This window comes from Oryctolagus cuniculus, chromosome 5 (assembly GCF_051225735.1).
Source record: "Oryctolagus cuniculus isolate XC-2025 breed Fujian yellow rabbit chromosome 5, ASM5122573v1, whole genome shotgun sequence".
NCBI classification, from domain to species: Eukaryota; Metazoa; Chordata; class Mammalia; order Lagomorpha; family Leporidae; genus Oryctolagus; species Oryctolagus cuniculus.
Window position 1 is genome coordinate 140,858,132 of NC_142871.1, and position 14,239 is coordinate 140,872,370.

General features: G+C 38.7%; 1 protein-coding gene across 1 annotated transcript; it reads right to left on the reverse strand.

The window, feature by feature from the left end:
- Window positions 1-489: 489 nt before the first annotated feature.
- LOC100348745 (olfactory receptor 12D2-like) lies at window positions 490-1,422 on the reverse strand. The gene has a single exon (XM_008262706.4). The coding sequence runs from the start codon at window positions 1,420-1,422 to the stop codon at window positions 490-492; it is 933 nt and encodes a 310-aa protein (XP_008260928.4).
- Between the last annotated feature and the right edge of the window lie 12,817 nt (window positions 1,423-14,239).

Below are 14,239 nucleotides of genomic sequence, written 5' to 3' on the forward strand. Positions count from 1 at the left end.
AACATCAGATCGACTTTATCAACTGATATCCCCCAAACAAGTACAGATTAATGTTAGATGGATAACATCCCATTTGTTCAAACTTCCTTTTTAGTACCTAGAATGCATTTAGTACAAAGAGACCATTTCTTCTATTTTTTAAATTTATTGATCTGAAAGCTAGAGAGAGAGAGAGAGAGAGAGAGAGAGAGAGAGAATCTTTGTTGGCTCACTTCCCAGACAGCTGCAAAGACCAGGGCTGGAGCTCCATCTGGGTCTTTCATGTGGGTAGCAATAGCCCAAGCACTGGGCCACCTTCCCCTGCTTTCTCAGGTACATTAGCAGGGAGCTGATCTGCGTGGAGTAGCTGGGACTTGAAGTGTCACTCTGATATGCGATGGCAGAGTTGCAAGTGGCAGTGTAACCCACTGCACAACACTCTGGCCCATTATCCATATTATGAAACTTTTTGCTTGGTTCTTTGTGCTTCGGAAGAGTTTTCTTTATTTATTAAAGTAAGATCCTCCTTCTCATTGCCCTACCCAAGGCACTCTTCACTTCCTTGTTTCTCAAAGTATAGATGAGTGGATTTAGTACAGGAGTGATCACACTGTACATAACAGCAATGATCCAGTCCTGATCCATGGAGCTCCTTGAGGCAGGAAGAATGTAGGTGAAGAGAACAGGAGCATAGAAAAGAATAACTACCATGAAGTGGGAGGCACAAGTGGACAGAGTTTTATGAAGCATCCTGCAAGAACCAGTCTTGAAGAACAAATAGATAATAATGTAGCAATAAGAGAGAAGTGTCAGAAAGAAGGGGCCCATGGCAATGGTCCCTGTGACAGTATTGAGCAGCCACTGGTTGAGCTCAGTGTTCCCACAGGCCAGCTTCAGCAATGGCTTAATATCACAGAAGAAGTGGTGGATCTGGTTAGAAGCACAGAAGTCCAAACGAGAGGTCATTATGGAGTGCAGTAGGGCATGGAAAAAGCCAATGGTCCAGATTGTGATAGCCATCTGTGTGCAGAGCTGACGACTCATGATGAGAGTGTAGTGGAGAGGTCTGCAGATAGCCACAAAGCGGTCAAAGGCCATCACGGCCAGCAACATGGCCTCTGTGCTACCTAGGAAGTGGAAGAAATGGAGCTGGCTCATGCATCCCAAGAAAGAAATGGTTCTCTGTGTGGAGAGGAAGTTCTCCAGCATCTTTGGCAGAGTCACTGTGGAGTAACAGATATCTAGACAAGACAGGTTTCCCAAGAAGAAATACATAGGTGAGTGGAGTCTTGGATCAGAGATGACAACTGTAAGGATGGCGCCATTCCCAGTCACATTGGCAAAGTAGATGGTGAGGAAAACCACAAACAGAAAAGCTTGCAATTCCTGGATGTCTGTTACTCCCAGGAGGAGAAATTCACAGACTGAGGTTTGATTCAGCATCACTGAAAAGAAAAGAGAAAGTAATAAATGGAACAACATCTTTAATATGGATTCATCTTTATAACTTAGGACTGACTCCCCAAAATAAAATTATTTTGAGAGTACATATTATTATTATTTTTTTGGACAGAGTGGATAGTGAGAGAGAGACAGAGAGAAAGGTCTTCCTTTTCCGTTGGTTCACCCCCCAATGGCCGCTGTGGGCAGTGCACTGCGCTGATCCGAAGCCAGGAGCCAGGTGCTTCTCCTGGTCTCCCATGCAGGCGCAGGGCCCAAGCACTTGGGACATCCTCCACTGCCTTCCTGGGCCACAGCAGAGAACTGGCCTGGAAGAGGAGCAACTGGGACAGAATCCGGCACCCCGACCGGGACTAGAACCTGGGGTGCTGGCGCTGCAGGCAGAGGATTAGCCTAGTGAGCTGCAGCGCCGGCCAAGAGAGTACGAATTATTATTAACATTTATCTTTTCCCTGGGATTTCTCAGCTGGTCATATTCTCTGGGTGTTAATATCTGCATCTAGACGTCACTTTTCTTTCATTTCTCTAAGCCAGCTCTTCAAGGGGTCACTTTTTAATCGCTCCACCAAGTTGATATCTCTTTACTGGTAAAGAATTGCTTGAAGGATTTTAACTTAAGTGAAATAAGGAGAGATATACTCATTACAGCCACACAGTCACTAAAGGAGCAAATGGAAACAAATCAGGAAATAAATTTATGGGCAATTTAACAATAATTATAATTCTTAGTCTTTCATAATGAAAATGGGGATAGAAATATCATTTTGCTGGTTCTTTTCTGATCCACATCCCTTGAAAGTCACAGAGCCATAGAGTAAGAAGCATGACCACAGTAATTACATATTAGCCTGACCTGAGGTGTATATGAAATTCTTCTGATGGTGGGTTTAATTTTTTCCTATAACCTGAGTGTTTTTCTTACAGGGAAATAATTCATTTATTGTTTAAAGATAACAAGACAAAATTTGAATTTCTGTAGCACAATTTAAATATTTTACTTTTCTGATAAAGCAGAATATAATAAAAAATCAGTTTCCAGTAACACACACACACACACACACACACACACACACACATATGCATTCAGAATTAAGTTTTCTTCAGATATGTTACCTGGAAATAAAAGCCTGTTTCATAAGCAAAGCTTCAAACAGAGCAGCTACTTTTCATACCAGGGAAAAGCTCACCACTATAAGAGGAATATGTGCTATGTAAAATTCCTGTGAGATCACAGCCTTGAGGGCATTGGAAGTATATTTCTTATTCCACATTAAGTAATTTGTTGAGCTGCAAATATCAGTTTATCTGCAACCATGCTGACAACTTTTAGATAATATTTCAATCAGATAAAATATACATTAAGAAATTCCTTAACTGATGCTTCTTGATTCACAATGTTATTGAAATGGAATAAAAAGTAACTTCTTTCCATGACAAATGTTATTCATATTGAGTTTCTATTTTCTAGTTTCCCTGAGACTTTTTCTCCTTTCCCAGTTTCTGAATCTGTGGAGAAGTTCTTCCTGTAATAGACTCAACAAATCCTCGTTTTTTCTCACAGTACTGACCTCTCAGCAAAATATCTATGGCTTCTGTTGCTTTGAGATGCTATTTTCTCTTATGATCTCCTTTCTTAAGTCTTGGGTTTATATTGTCTTAAGTGAACTAACTCTTCATGTAAGAAGGGATCCTATCTCAAATAAAATCCACTTCCTTCTCTTCATTAAGTTTAACACTGGCAGATATGTTGTCTTTGATAACCTCATAATTCTATGTACCATGTATCAAGTCTCTCAAAAATTGCCACAAATTTCCAGTTGTTCTCATTTGAGAAATGTGTTTTCTCTACTTGTCTTCCCCACATCATACAAAAATTCTGTTTTTCTCCAAAGGGATACATTTAAAATATTTCATTTGAATCTTTTTTAAGTAAATGCTGTAAGTCTTGAAGAAATATAAGCTACTTAATTTGTAGTGAGCGTTAATATTTGCCTGAATTTGCTTTGTTTACTTAAAGGAAGCACTTTTTCAATTTTTTCTCCATTATTGGAACATTATCTGGCATTATCTCCTTGGTGTATTGATAAAAGCAGACATAAGTACATGAAGAAGTTTTTTCTTTGTTCCTTTCATTTATAGATACAGTGGATTAACTCCTGCATATTGGGAGGAAAGAAGCAAAGATGCATGAGAAATAATTTGATGTAATTACAGTAAACAATTTAATGAAGTATGGAGAATTTCTAGAAAGCTCCTTCTTTGCTTTGTGATTGAAAGAAATTTTGAAAAATTACATCTGCTTGGTGAAAAATGCTTTATATAATTTAGAGTAACTTTCTTTGATAGCCACACATATTTTGTGTCCTGATTAATTCACATTTACATTTAAAATACAAATGATATACACATTTAATTTTTGCTTTTCTGATCTAGAAAATATAATCATGTCCAAGAACCATATAAAAATATTTTCATATCTTTTAAATAAAATTAACAGTAAGACTGTAATATTAAGTTAGTTTTCACTGCAGCTTCATTATTTGGGATTAAAGAATTTCTTTGTAGAATGTCTAGAGAACCAGGCATATTGAATTTAGATGTGATATGGCAATAATAATATGGGAAGTAAAGTGTGTTCACACTGCACAAAAACAACAAGGAACCTATCATATTATAGGAAACCAGCTCTAAATTCTGGACATTTTTTAAGACTCAGAATGGGCTTTTCTGCCATGATTCTTCACGAGTTAAGAATGCCAGCAGTTTCTTTGTATAAAGAGACCTGCCTTTAAAATCACACATTCTGAACATTTTAGTCAAGCTACAACAGGTTTGGAAAACCTCTGTGGGGGAGGGGTGAATATAACGTTTCCTCTTTTTTGTCTGTTCCCTTTGCCCTTCAAACTGCAGATTTTTTTTTAAAGTGGGGATTTGTCCCTACTTGATTAAAGATTGAGTGGAATTCTAAAAATAAAAAATTCTGGACATTTAACTTTACTGCTAGCAATCACATAGATCAGTAGACCATATGAACAAATTCCCAGTCTTTCTCCTGTTTTCTTATCTTACCTGAACTGAGTGATTAGAATCACAGGTATAAAAGCTCTTTAGTTTTATACTCCCAGTGATTATAAAGGTTGAAAAAAATCTGCAGCTGTAATTCATATTAGGATTTTAAACTCTTTGTGTCAAAAATCTTCTTCCTTTCTCTCTGAAATCCTCCCCACTTTTTATTGAGCCACAGATCTCCAGACACAAAGACCCCGCGAGGCAGCATTGTCCCCTGATGCTTGAGAAAAATCATTGTCAGAGTAAACAGGATACCTTTCTATATTTGTAATGAGACAGCATATTTCAGGGAATTCCCATGTGGAGGTTCCATTTTTCCCCATTCATTCTATTTTCTGTCATTATTACCTGTATTCTTTACTTTCAGAACCATGAACAAAATAGGTCTCAGTGCCCTACTATAATATGCCAGATTTCCTTTCATTTCCTAGGGCCGAGGTATGGATTCACTTTCTCATCTTGAGGACTGCTCTGGAAAATATTCTGGTGTAAAGTAGAAATGGCAATAAATGTTAAGAATTGTGTGACAGTTACTTCCCATTGATTAACCAAAAGATGATAATTGCATTTATGTAATTTATTAATGTTCTTTGGATACCAAAGAAAGGAATAAGAGAAGCCATATTACTTTTCTTCTTTCTATACCTGGCTCTTCACTATTGGTAATAACACTAAGTGATTTTTTTCTAATTTTGGGATTTGAAAGCTCACTTTTTTTCTGTTTGGGGGTGGTAATACTAGTCTTTCCAATCTGTGTCATCATGTCTTGCTGTATCCTTATCTTATCCAAGGGATGCATATGTGTAACCTTCCATCTGTCAAAAGATTCTAATAGTTATAAATACAGTGTACTTTGTTCCTATTTTCAAAAAACACTTTTTTTGCTTTCACAGTAGTTCTAAAGTTATAAGCCAAAAAATCTGAAGTAGTACAGAGAGTTCACATACACTACACCCCAGCTTCCTTTATTATTAATATTGCCTAATAATATATTAGTCATAATACGTGAACAATACCCAGCTGCCCTTATTTTTGTAATGCAAAGTCCCTCTATCCTGCCATCCTCCCAGATTCCAGTAATCAATATTCTGTGCTCAGATTGAGATGTTATTTATGTGCGTCCACATATAAAGGGGAATCTTCAAAATTTATCTTTCACGTCTGGCTTATTTTACTTGATATGATACCCTCTAGTTCCATCCATTTTGCTGCAAAAAACAGAATTTATTTATATCTATGCACTGCTCTACTTTTTTATTTTTATTTTTTTATTTTTTTATTTAGTAAATATAAATTTCCAAAGTATAGTTTATGGATTACAATGGCTTCCCCCCATTATTTCCCTCCTACTTGCACCCCTCCCATCTCCCATTCCCTCTCCCATTCCATTCACATCAAGATTCATTTTCAATTCTCTTTATATACAGAAGATCAGTTTAGCATACATTAAGTAAAGATTTCAACAGTTTGCACCCACATAGAAACACAAAGTGAAAAATACTGTTTCAGTACTAGTTATAGCATTACTTCACAATGGACAACACATTAAGGACAGATCCCACATGAGAAGTAAGTTTACAGTGACTCCTGTTGTTGACTTAACAATTTGACACACTTTGTTTATGGCATCAGTAAACCCCTAGGCTCTAGTCATGAGTTGCCAAGGCTATGGAAGCCTTTTGAGTTCGCCGACTTTGATCTTATTCCGACAGGGTCATAGTGAAAGTGGAAGTTCTCTCCTCCCTTCAGAGAAAGGTACCTCCTTCTTTGATGACCCGTTCTTTCCACTGGGATCTCACTCGCGGAGATCTTTCATTTAGGTTTTTTTTTCCCCCAAGAGTGTCTTGGCTTTCCATGCCTGAAATACTCTCATGGGCTTTTCAGCCAGATCCGAATGCCTTAAGGGCTGATTCTGAGGCCAGAGTGCTGTTAGGACATCTGCCATTATACGGGTCTGCTGTGTATCTCACTTCCCATGTTGGATCATTTTCTCCCTTTTTTATTCTATCAGTTAGTATTTGCAGACACTAGTCTTGTTCATGTGATCCCTTTGGTTCTTAGTCCTATCATTATGATCAATTGTGAATAGAAATTGATCACCAGGACTAGTGAGATGGCATTGGTACATGCCACCTTGATGGGATTGAATTGGAATCCCCTGGTATGTTTCTAACTCTACCGTTTGAGGTAAGTCAGCTTGAGCATGTCCCGAATTGCACATCTCTTCCCTCTCTTATTCCCACTCTTATATTTAACAGGGATCACTTTTCAGTTAAGTTTCAGCACTTAAGAAGAATTGTGCATTGATTACAGTATTCAACCAAAAGTATTAAGTAGAACAAACAAAAAAATACAAAGAGGGATAACATATTAAGTTTTTCATCAACAGTCAGGGCGAAGGCTGATCAAGTAACTGTTTCTCATAGTGTTCATTTCACTTTAACAGGTTTCCTTTTTGGTGCTCAGTTAGTTGTCACCTCTCAAGGAGAACAAATGGTATTTGTCCCTTTGGGATTGGCTTATTTCACTCAGCATCATGTTTTCCAAATTCCTAACAGGGATCACTTTTCAGTTAAAATTTAAACACCTAAGAATAATTGTGTGTTAATTACAGAGTTCAACCACTGGTACTAGAACAAAAAAAATACTAAAATGGATAAAGTATTACATTGTACATCAACCATCAGGACAAGAGCTGATCAAGTCACTGTTTCTCATAGTGTCCATTTCACTTCAACAAGTTTCCCCTTTGGTGTTGTTAGTTGGCACCAATCAGGGAGAACATATGATATTTGTCCCTTTGGGACTGGCTTAATTCACTCAGCATGATGTTTTACAAATTCCTCCATCTTGTTTCAAATGACGGGGTTTCGTTGTTTTTGACTGCTGTATAGTATTCGATAGAGTACATGTCCCATCATTTCTTTATCCAGTCTACTGTTGATGGGCATTTGGGTTGGTTCCAGGTCTTAGCTATTGTGAATTGAGCTGCAATAAACATTAAGGTGCAGACAGCTTGTTTGTTTGCCAATTTCATTTCCTTTGGGTAAATTCCAAGGAGTGGGATGGCTGGGTTGAATGGTAGGGCTATACTCAGGTTTCTGAGGAATCTCCAGACTGACTTCCATAGTGGCTTGACCAGCTTGCATTCCCACCAACAGTGGGTTAGTGTCCCTTTTTCCCCACATCCTTTTCAATATCTATTGTTGGTAGATTTCTGAATGTGAGCCATTCTAACCGGGGTGATTTGCATTTCCCTGATTGCTAGTGATCTTGAACATTTTTTTCATGTGTCTGTTGGCCATTTGGATTTGGATTTCCTCTTTTGAAAAATGTCTATTGAGGTCCTTGGCCCATCTCTTAAGTGGGTTGTTTGCTTTGATGTTGTGGAGTTTCTTGATTTCTTTGTAGATTCTGGTTATCAACCCTTTAACTGTTGCATAGCTTGTGAATAATTTTTCCCATTCTGTTGGTTGCCTCTTCACTTTCCTGACTGTTTCTTTTGCAGTACAGAAACTTCTCAATTTGATGCAATCCCAAATGTTAATTTTGGCTTTGACTGCCTGTGCTTCCGGGGTCTTTTCCAAGAAGTCATTGCTGGTACCTATATCTTGCAGGGTTTTTCCAGTGTTCTCTAATAATTTGATGGTGTCTGGTCGTAGATTTAAGTCCTTAATCCATGTTGAGTGGATTTTTGTGTAAGGTGACTGGTAGGGGTCTTGCTTCATGATTCTGCACGTGGAAATCCAGTTTTCCCAGCACCATTTATTGAAGAGACTGTCCTTACTCCGGGTATTGGTTTTGGATCCTTGATCAAATATGAGTTGGCTGTAGATGTTTGGATTGATTTCTGGTGTTTCTATTCTGTTCCATTGGTCTATCCATCTGTTTCTGTAGCAGTACCATGCTGTTTTGATTACAACTGCACTGTAGTATGTCCTGAAATCTGGTATTGTGATGCCTCCAGCTTTATTTTTGTTGTACAAGATTGCTTTAGCTATTCGAGGTCTCCTGTGTCTCCATATGAATTTCAGCATCATTTTTTCCAGATCTGAGAAGAAGGTCTTCGGTATCTGATTGGTATTGCATTGAATCTGTAAATTGCTTTTGGGAGAATGGAGATTTTGATGATATTGATTCTTCCAATTCATGAGCATGGAAGATTTTTCCATTTCTTGGTATCCTCTTCTATTTCTTTCTTGAAGGTTTTGTAATTTTCATCGTAGAGATCTTTAACGTCCTTGGTTAAGTTTATTCCAAGGTATTTGATTGTTTTTGTAGCTATTGTGAATGGGATTGATCTTAAAAGTTCTTCCTCAGCTGTGGCATTGCCTGTGTATAAAAAGGCTGTTGATTTTTGTGCATTGATTTTATACTCTACTACTTTGCCAAAATCTTCTATGAGTTACAATAGTGTCTTAGTTGAGTTCTTGGGTCCCCTAACTAAAGAATCATATCATCTGCAAAGAGGGATACTTTGAGTTCTTCCTTCCCAATTTGTATCCCTTTCATTTCTTTTTCTTGCCTAATAGCTCTGGCAAGAACTTCCAGAACTATATTGAATAGCAGTGGTGAGAGTGGGCATCCCTGTCTCGTACCAGATCTCCGTGGAAATGCTTCCAACTTTTCCCCATTCAATAGGATGTTTGCTGTGGGTTTCTCAGAGATTGCTTTGATTGTATTGAGGAATGTTCCTTCCATACCCAGTTTGCTTAGAGTTTTCATCATGAACGGGTGTTGGATTTTATCAAAATGCTTTCTCTGAATCTCCTGAGAGAATCATATGGTTTTTCTTCTGCAGTCTGTTAATGTGGTGTATCACGTTGATTGTTTTGTGCACATTGAACCATCCCTGCATACCAGAGATAAATCCCACTTGGTCTGGATGGATGATCTTTCTGATGTGTTGTTGCATTCTATTGGCGAGAATTTTATTGAGGAATTTTGCATCTATGTTCATCAGGGATATTGGTCTGTAATTCTCTTTCAATGCTGCATCTTTTTCCGGCTTAGGAATTAAGGTGATGCTGGCTTCATAGAAAGAATTTGGGAGGACTCCCCCTTTTTCGATTGTTCTGAATAGTTTGAGAAGAATTGGAGTCAGTTCTTCTTTAAATGTCTGGTAGAATTCAGCAGTGAATCCATCTGGTCCTGGGCTTTTCTTTGTTGGGAGGGCCTTTATTACTGTTTCAATTTCTGTCTCAGTTATGGGTCTGTTTAGGTTTTCGTTATCTTCCTGGTTCAATGTAGGTAGGTTGCATGTGTCCAGGAATTTATCCATTTCTGATAGGTTTCCCTGTTTGCTGGCATACAAGTCCTTGCAGTAATTTCTGATGATTCTTTTTATTGCTGTGGTGTCTGTTGTTACGTTTCCTTTTTCATCTCTGATTTTATTGATTTGGGTCTTTTCTCTTCTTTTTTAGGGAGTTGAGCTCATGGGGCGTCAATTTTGTTTATTTTTTCAAAAAACCAGCTCCTCGTTTGGCTGATTTTTTGTAATTTTTTTTTGGATTCAATCCTATTGATTTCTTCTCTGATTTTCATTATTTCTCTTCTCCTACTAGATTTGGGTCTGGTTCACTGCAGTTTTTCTAGATCCTTGAGATGCATTGAAAGCTCATCTATTTGGTGCCTCTCCAATTTCTTCATGTAGGCACCTATTGCTATAAACTTTCCTGTTAACACTGCTTTTGCTGCATCCCATAAGTTTTGGTATGTTGTGCCGTTACCCTCATTTACTTCCAGAAAATTTTTGATTTCTCTTTTGATTTCTTCTATGACCCATTGTTCATTCAGGAGCATGTTGTTCAATCTCCATGTGTTTGCATATTCTCTAGGGATTCCTGAGTTGCTAATTTCCAACTTCATTCCTTTATGGTCTGAGAAGCTGCATGGTATGATTCTAATTCTTTTGAATTTGCTGAGACTTGCTTTATGGCCTAGTGTGTGTTCAATCATAGTGAAGTTTCCATGTACTGCTGAGAAGAATGTAAATATTGCTGTGTAGGATGAAAAGTTCTGTATATAACTGTTAGATCCATTTGGGCTATAGTGTCGTTTAAATCTACTGTATCCTTGTTGATCTTCTGTCCTGTTGATCTGTCTATTTCTGAGAGTGGAGTATTGAAGTCCCCCAGTACTATTGTATTGGGGTCTAAGTCTCCCTTTAAGTCCCTTAACAAATCTTTTAAATAAACCTGTGCCCTGTAATTAGGTGCATATACATTGATAATTGTTATATCTTCCTGTTGAATTGATCCCTTAATCATTATATAGTGCCCCTCTTTGTCTCTCTTAACAGTTTTTGTGGTAAATTTTATGTTGTCTGATATTAAGATGGCTACGCCCGCTCTTTTTTCATTTCTGTTGGCATGGTATATCTTTTTCCAGCCTTTCACTTTCAGCCTGTATGGATCTTTGTTGGAAAGATGTGTTTCTTGGAAGCAGCAAATAGATGGGTTTTGTTCCTTAACCCAATCAGCCAATCGGTGTCTTTTAACTGGACAGTTCAGGCCATTAATGTTCAATGTGACTAATGATAAGTGGTAACTTTGCCCTGCCATTTGCCAAAGATAAGTTCTAATATATGCTTTGAATTTCCTGTGATCTTTTGCTGTGAGGTTTCCTTCCTTTACCTTCTTTCATATTGATGACCGTGTTTCTGTGTTTATGTGTGCAACACATCTTTAAGCATCTTTTGTAGGGCTGGACGAGTGGCAACAAATTCTTTCACTTTCTTTTTGCTGTGAAAAGTCTTTCTTTCTCCTTCATTCACAAATGAGAGCTTTGCAGGATATAATATTCTGGGCTGGCAGTTTTTCTCTTAGTACCTGGGCTATATCTCGCCATTCCCTCCTAGCTTGTAGGGTTTCTGATGAGAAGTCAGCTGTGAGTCTGATTGGAGATCATCTGAGAGTAATCTGATGTTTCTCTCTTGCACATTTTAGGATATTTTTCTTTCTGTTTCACTGTGGTGAGTTTAATTACAACGTGTCGTGGTGAGGATCTCTTTTGGTGATGTTTATTAGGGGTTCTATGAGCTTCCTGTACTAGGATGTCTCTGTCCTTCTCCAAACCAGGGAAATTTTCTGCTAATATCTCACTAAAAAGGCCTTCTAATCCTTTCTCCCTCTCCATGCCTTCAGGAACTCCTAGAACCCGAATGATGTTTTTTTTAATAGTATCCTGAAGATTCCCGACTATATGTTTTAGATTTCTAATTTCCTCTTCTTTTCTTTGGCTTGACTGTATCCTTTCCTGTGCTCTGTCTTAAGTCCGATAGTCTGTTTTCTGCTTCACCCATTCTGTTTTTAAGGCTCTCTAATGTGTTTGTCATTTGATCTATTGAATTCTTCACTTCATTATGATTTCTCGTCACTATCACAGTTTCCTGTTCTACTAGTTGTTTCGTTTCATTTTGATTCCTCCTTAGTATTTCATTTTCACAAGAGAGATTTTCTATCTTGTTCATTAAGGATTTCTATAGTTCAAGCATTTGTTTTTGTGAACTTCTTAGTGTTCTTATGAATTTTTTGAGATCTGCTTCTTGCATTTCTTCTATGTCATCATCTTCATATTCTTGAATTGAGGTGTCTTTTTCATTTGGGGGCGTCATAGTGTCTTCCTTGTTCTTATTACCTCGGTTTTTGTGTTTGTTGTTTGGGATATTGGAGATACTTGGTTTCTTCACTGTTGTTTTTTTCTTGTTATACTATGACTCTAGAGTAGGTTGACTGTCTGTTTTTGATGGAGCCTTAGAGGCTTGAGATGGGTGTGGCCTGAGAGCTCTGTTTGGTGTGCCAAAGGTGACACTCCCAGGTTAAGTGTGGTAGATCTTTGTTTCTTTCTTTCTTTGATTCAAAAGGGAAGTAGTTCCGCACAACTGAACGAAGTTGGAGGTAGTTAGTAGGCAAATGATATACCCACAGGAGCAGAGATCAGAAGCTCTTTCCCAAGGACCACACTGGGAATCTGTTCTGCCCTCAGAGTGGGCTCAAATTCTCCTTCAGTCTCCCACTGGGTTGCCAAAGTTATGGAATTGTAGCATCTCTGGAGAGTACTCACGTGAATTCCGTGAGTTCTCTCCCCCACCGTCTCTTTTTTCACAGTCTCAGTTCAGTAGCACCATACATTCTCTAGGTCCTAATCTCCTGCTAATTCACCGCCCCCCCCAGAGTCAGGTTTTTCTGCTAGGCTCAGGGCTGGTGCAGACCTGAGGTCACTCTTCTTATGACGTGTGTCCAAGATGGCGCCTGCTCTTTTTCTTGCTCGCCTTTGAGAGGTGAGTGGAGAGAGAGAAACCCGTGTCCGCATCAGTCACTTTTTTTTCTTTCTCTCTCTTCTCGTTAGCCTGGTGAACTTTTCCCCCCGGGGTCGTTCCCTCTAGTCTCCTCTTTCCGCTTGCCTGTCGGTGTCTCAGGCTATTGAGGTTTGGCTCACCTCACATTCCCGTGCTGGTGTTGAATCTGCTGCTGGTGTCCCGAACTGTGGGCTCCCACACTCTCCATGCAGGTTCACTGTGAATCACTCGTCCGGAATAGTTTCTTCTACTGTTTCTTCCCCTACTCTTCCTTGAACCTGCAGTATCTCCACTTTTATTAAACTGTCTCTCCCCGGACTATCAGTGTGCTCCCTTCCTATTCCGCCATCTTGCCTCTCTCCCGACATCTGCCATTCTATGAGTCTGCTGTGTATCTGGCTTCCCATGATGGATCATTGTCTCCCTTTTTGATTCTATCAGTTAGTATTAGCAGACACTAGACTTGTCTGTGTGATCCCTTTGACTCTTAGATCTATCAGTGTGATCAGTTGTGAACTGAAATGGATCACTTGGACAAGTGAGATGGCATTGGTACATGCCACCTTGATGGGATTGTTTTGGAATCCCCTGGCACGTTTCTGATGCCACCATTTGGGGCAAGTCCAATTGAGCATGTCCCAAACTGTACATCTCCTCCCTCTCTTATTCCCACTCTTATATTTAGCAGGGATCACTTTTCAGTTAAAATTTAAGCACCTTAGAATAATTGTGTTTTAATTACAGAGTTCAACCAATAGACTGTTCTACTTTTGTGTACACACACACACACACACACTACATTTTAATCTATTAATCTTATGATGATGGACACAGGGGTTGATTTTGGCTGTTATTGAAGAGTCCTGTGATAAATATGGTGGAGCAAGTGTATCTTTGATACAAAGATTTCATGCTATTTAAATATATCTATCCAGTAGTGTGGTTGCTGTACCATATAACAGTTATATTTATAGTTTTTAAAGAAATATTCATACTTTTTTCCGTGGTGGCTGTACTAATCAACATTATCACCAACAATACATAAAAAGTTCCTCCCTTTCAATGAGTAAATGCTTATTGTAGTTTTTTAAAAAGATTTTAAAAATTTATTTGAAAGACAGAATTACAAAGATGAAGAGAGACAGAGTGATCTTCCACTCTAATGGTTCACTCCCCAAATGGCTGCAATGGCTTGAACTGGGCCAGTCCGAGAACTGGAGCCAGGAGACTTAAGCTTCATTTAGGCCTCCTAAGTGGGTACAGTAGCCCAACCACTTGGGCCATCCTCTGCTGCCTTCCGAGGTATATCTGCAGGGAACTGGATCTGAAGTGGAGTAGCTGGGACTTGAACTGGTATCCATATGAGATGTCAGCTTTGCAGGCAGTAGCTTAACCAACTATGTTGCATTGCTAGCATCTAGAGTTTTTTTT

Bases quoted from the DNA above. Each gene is read 5' to 3' on its own strand.
- LOC100348745 (XM_008262706.4), bottom strand. From the start codon at position 1,422: ATGCTGAATCAAACCTCAGTCTGTGAATTTCTCCTCCTGGGAGTAACA.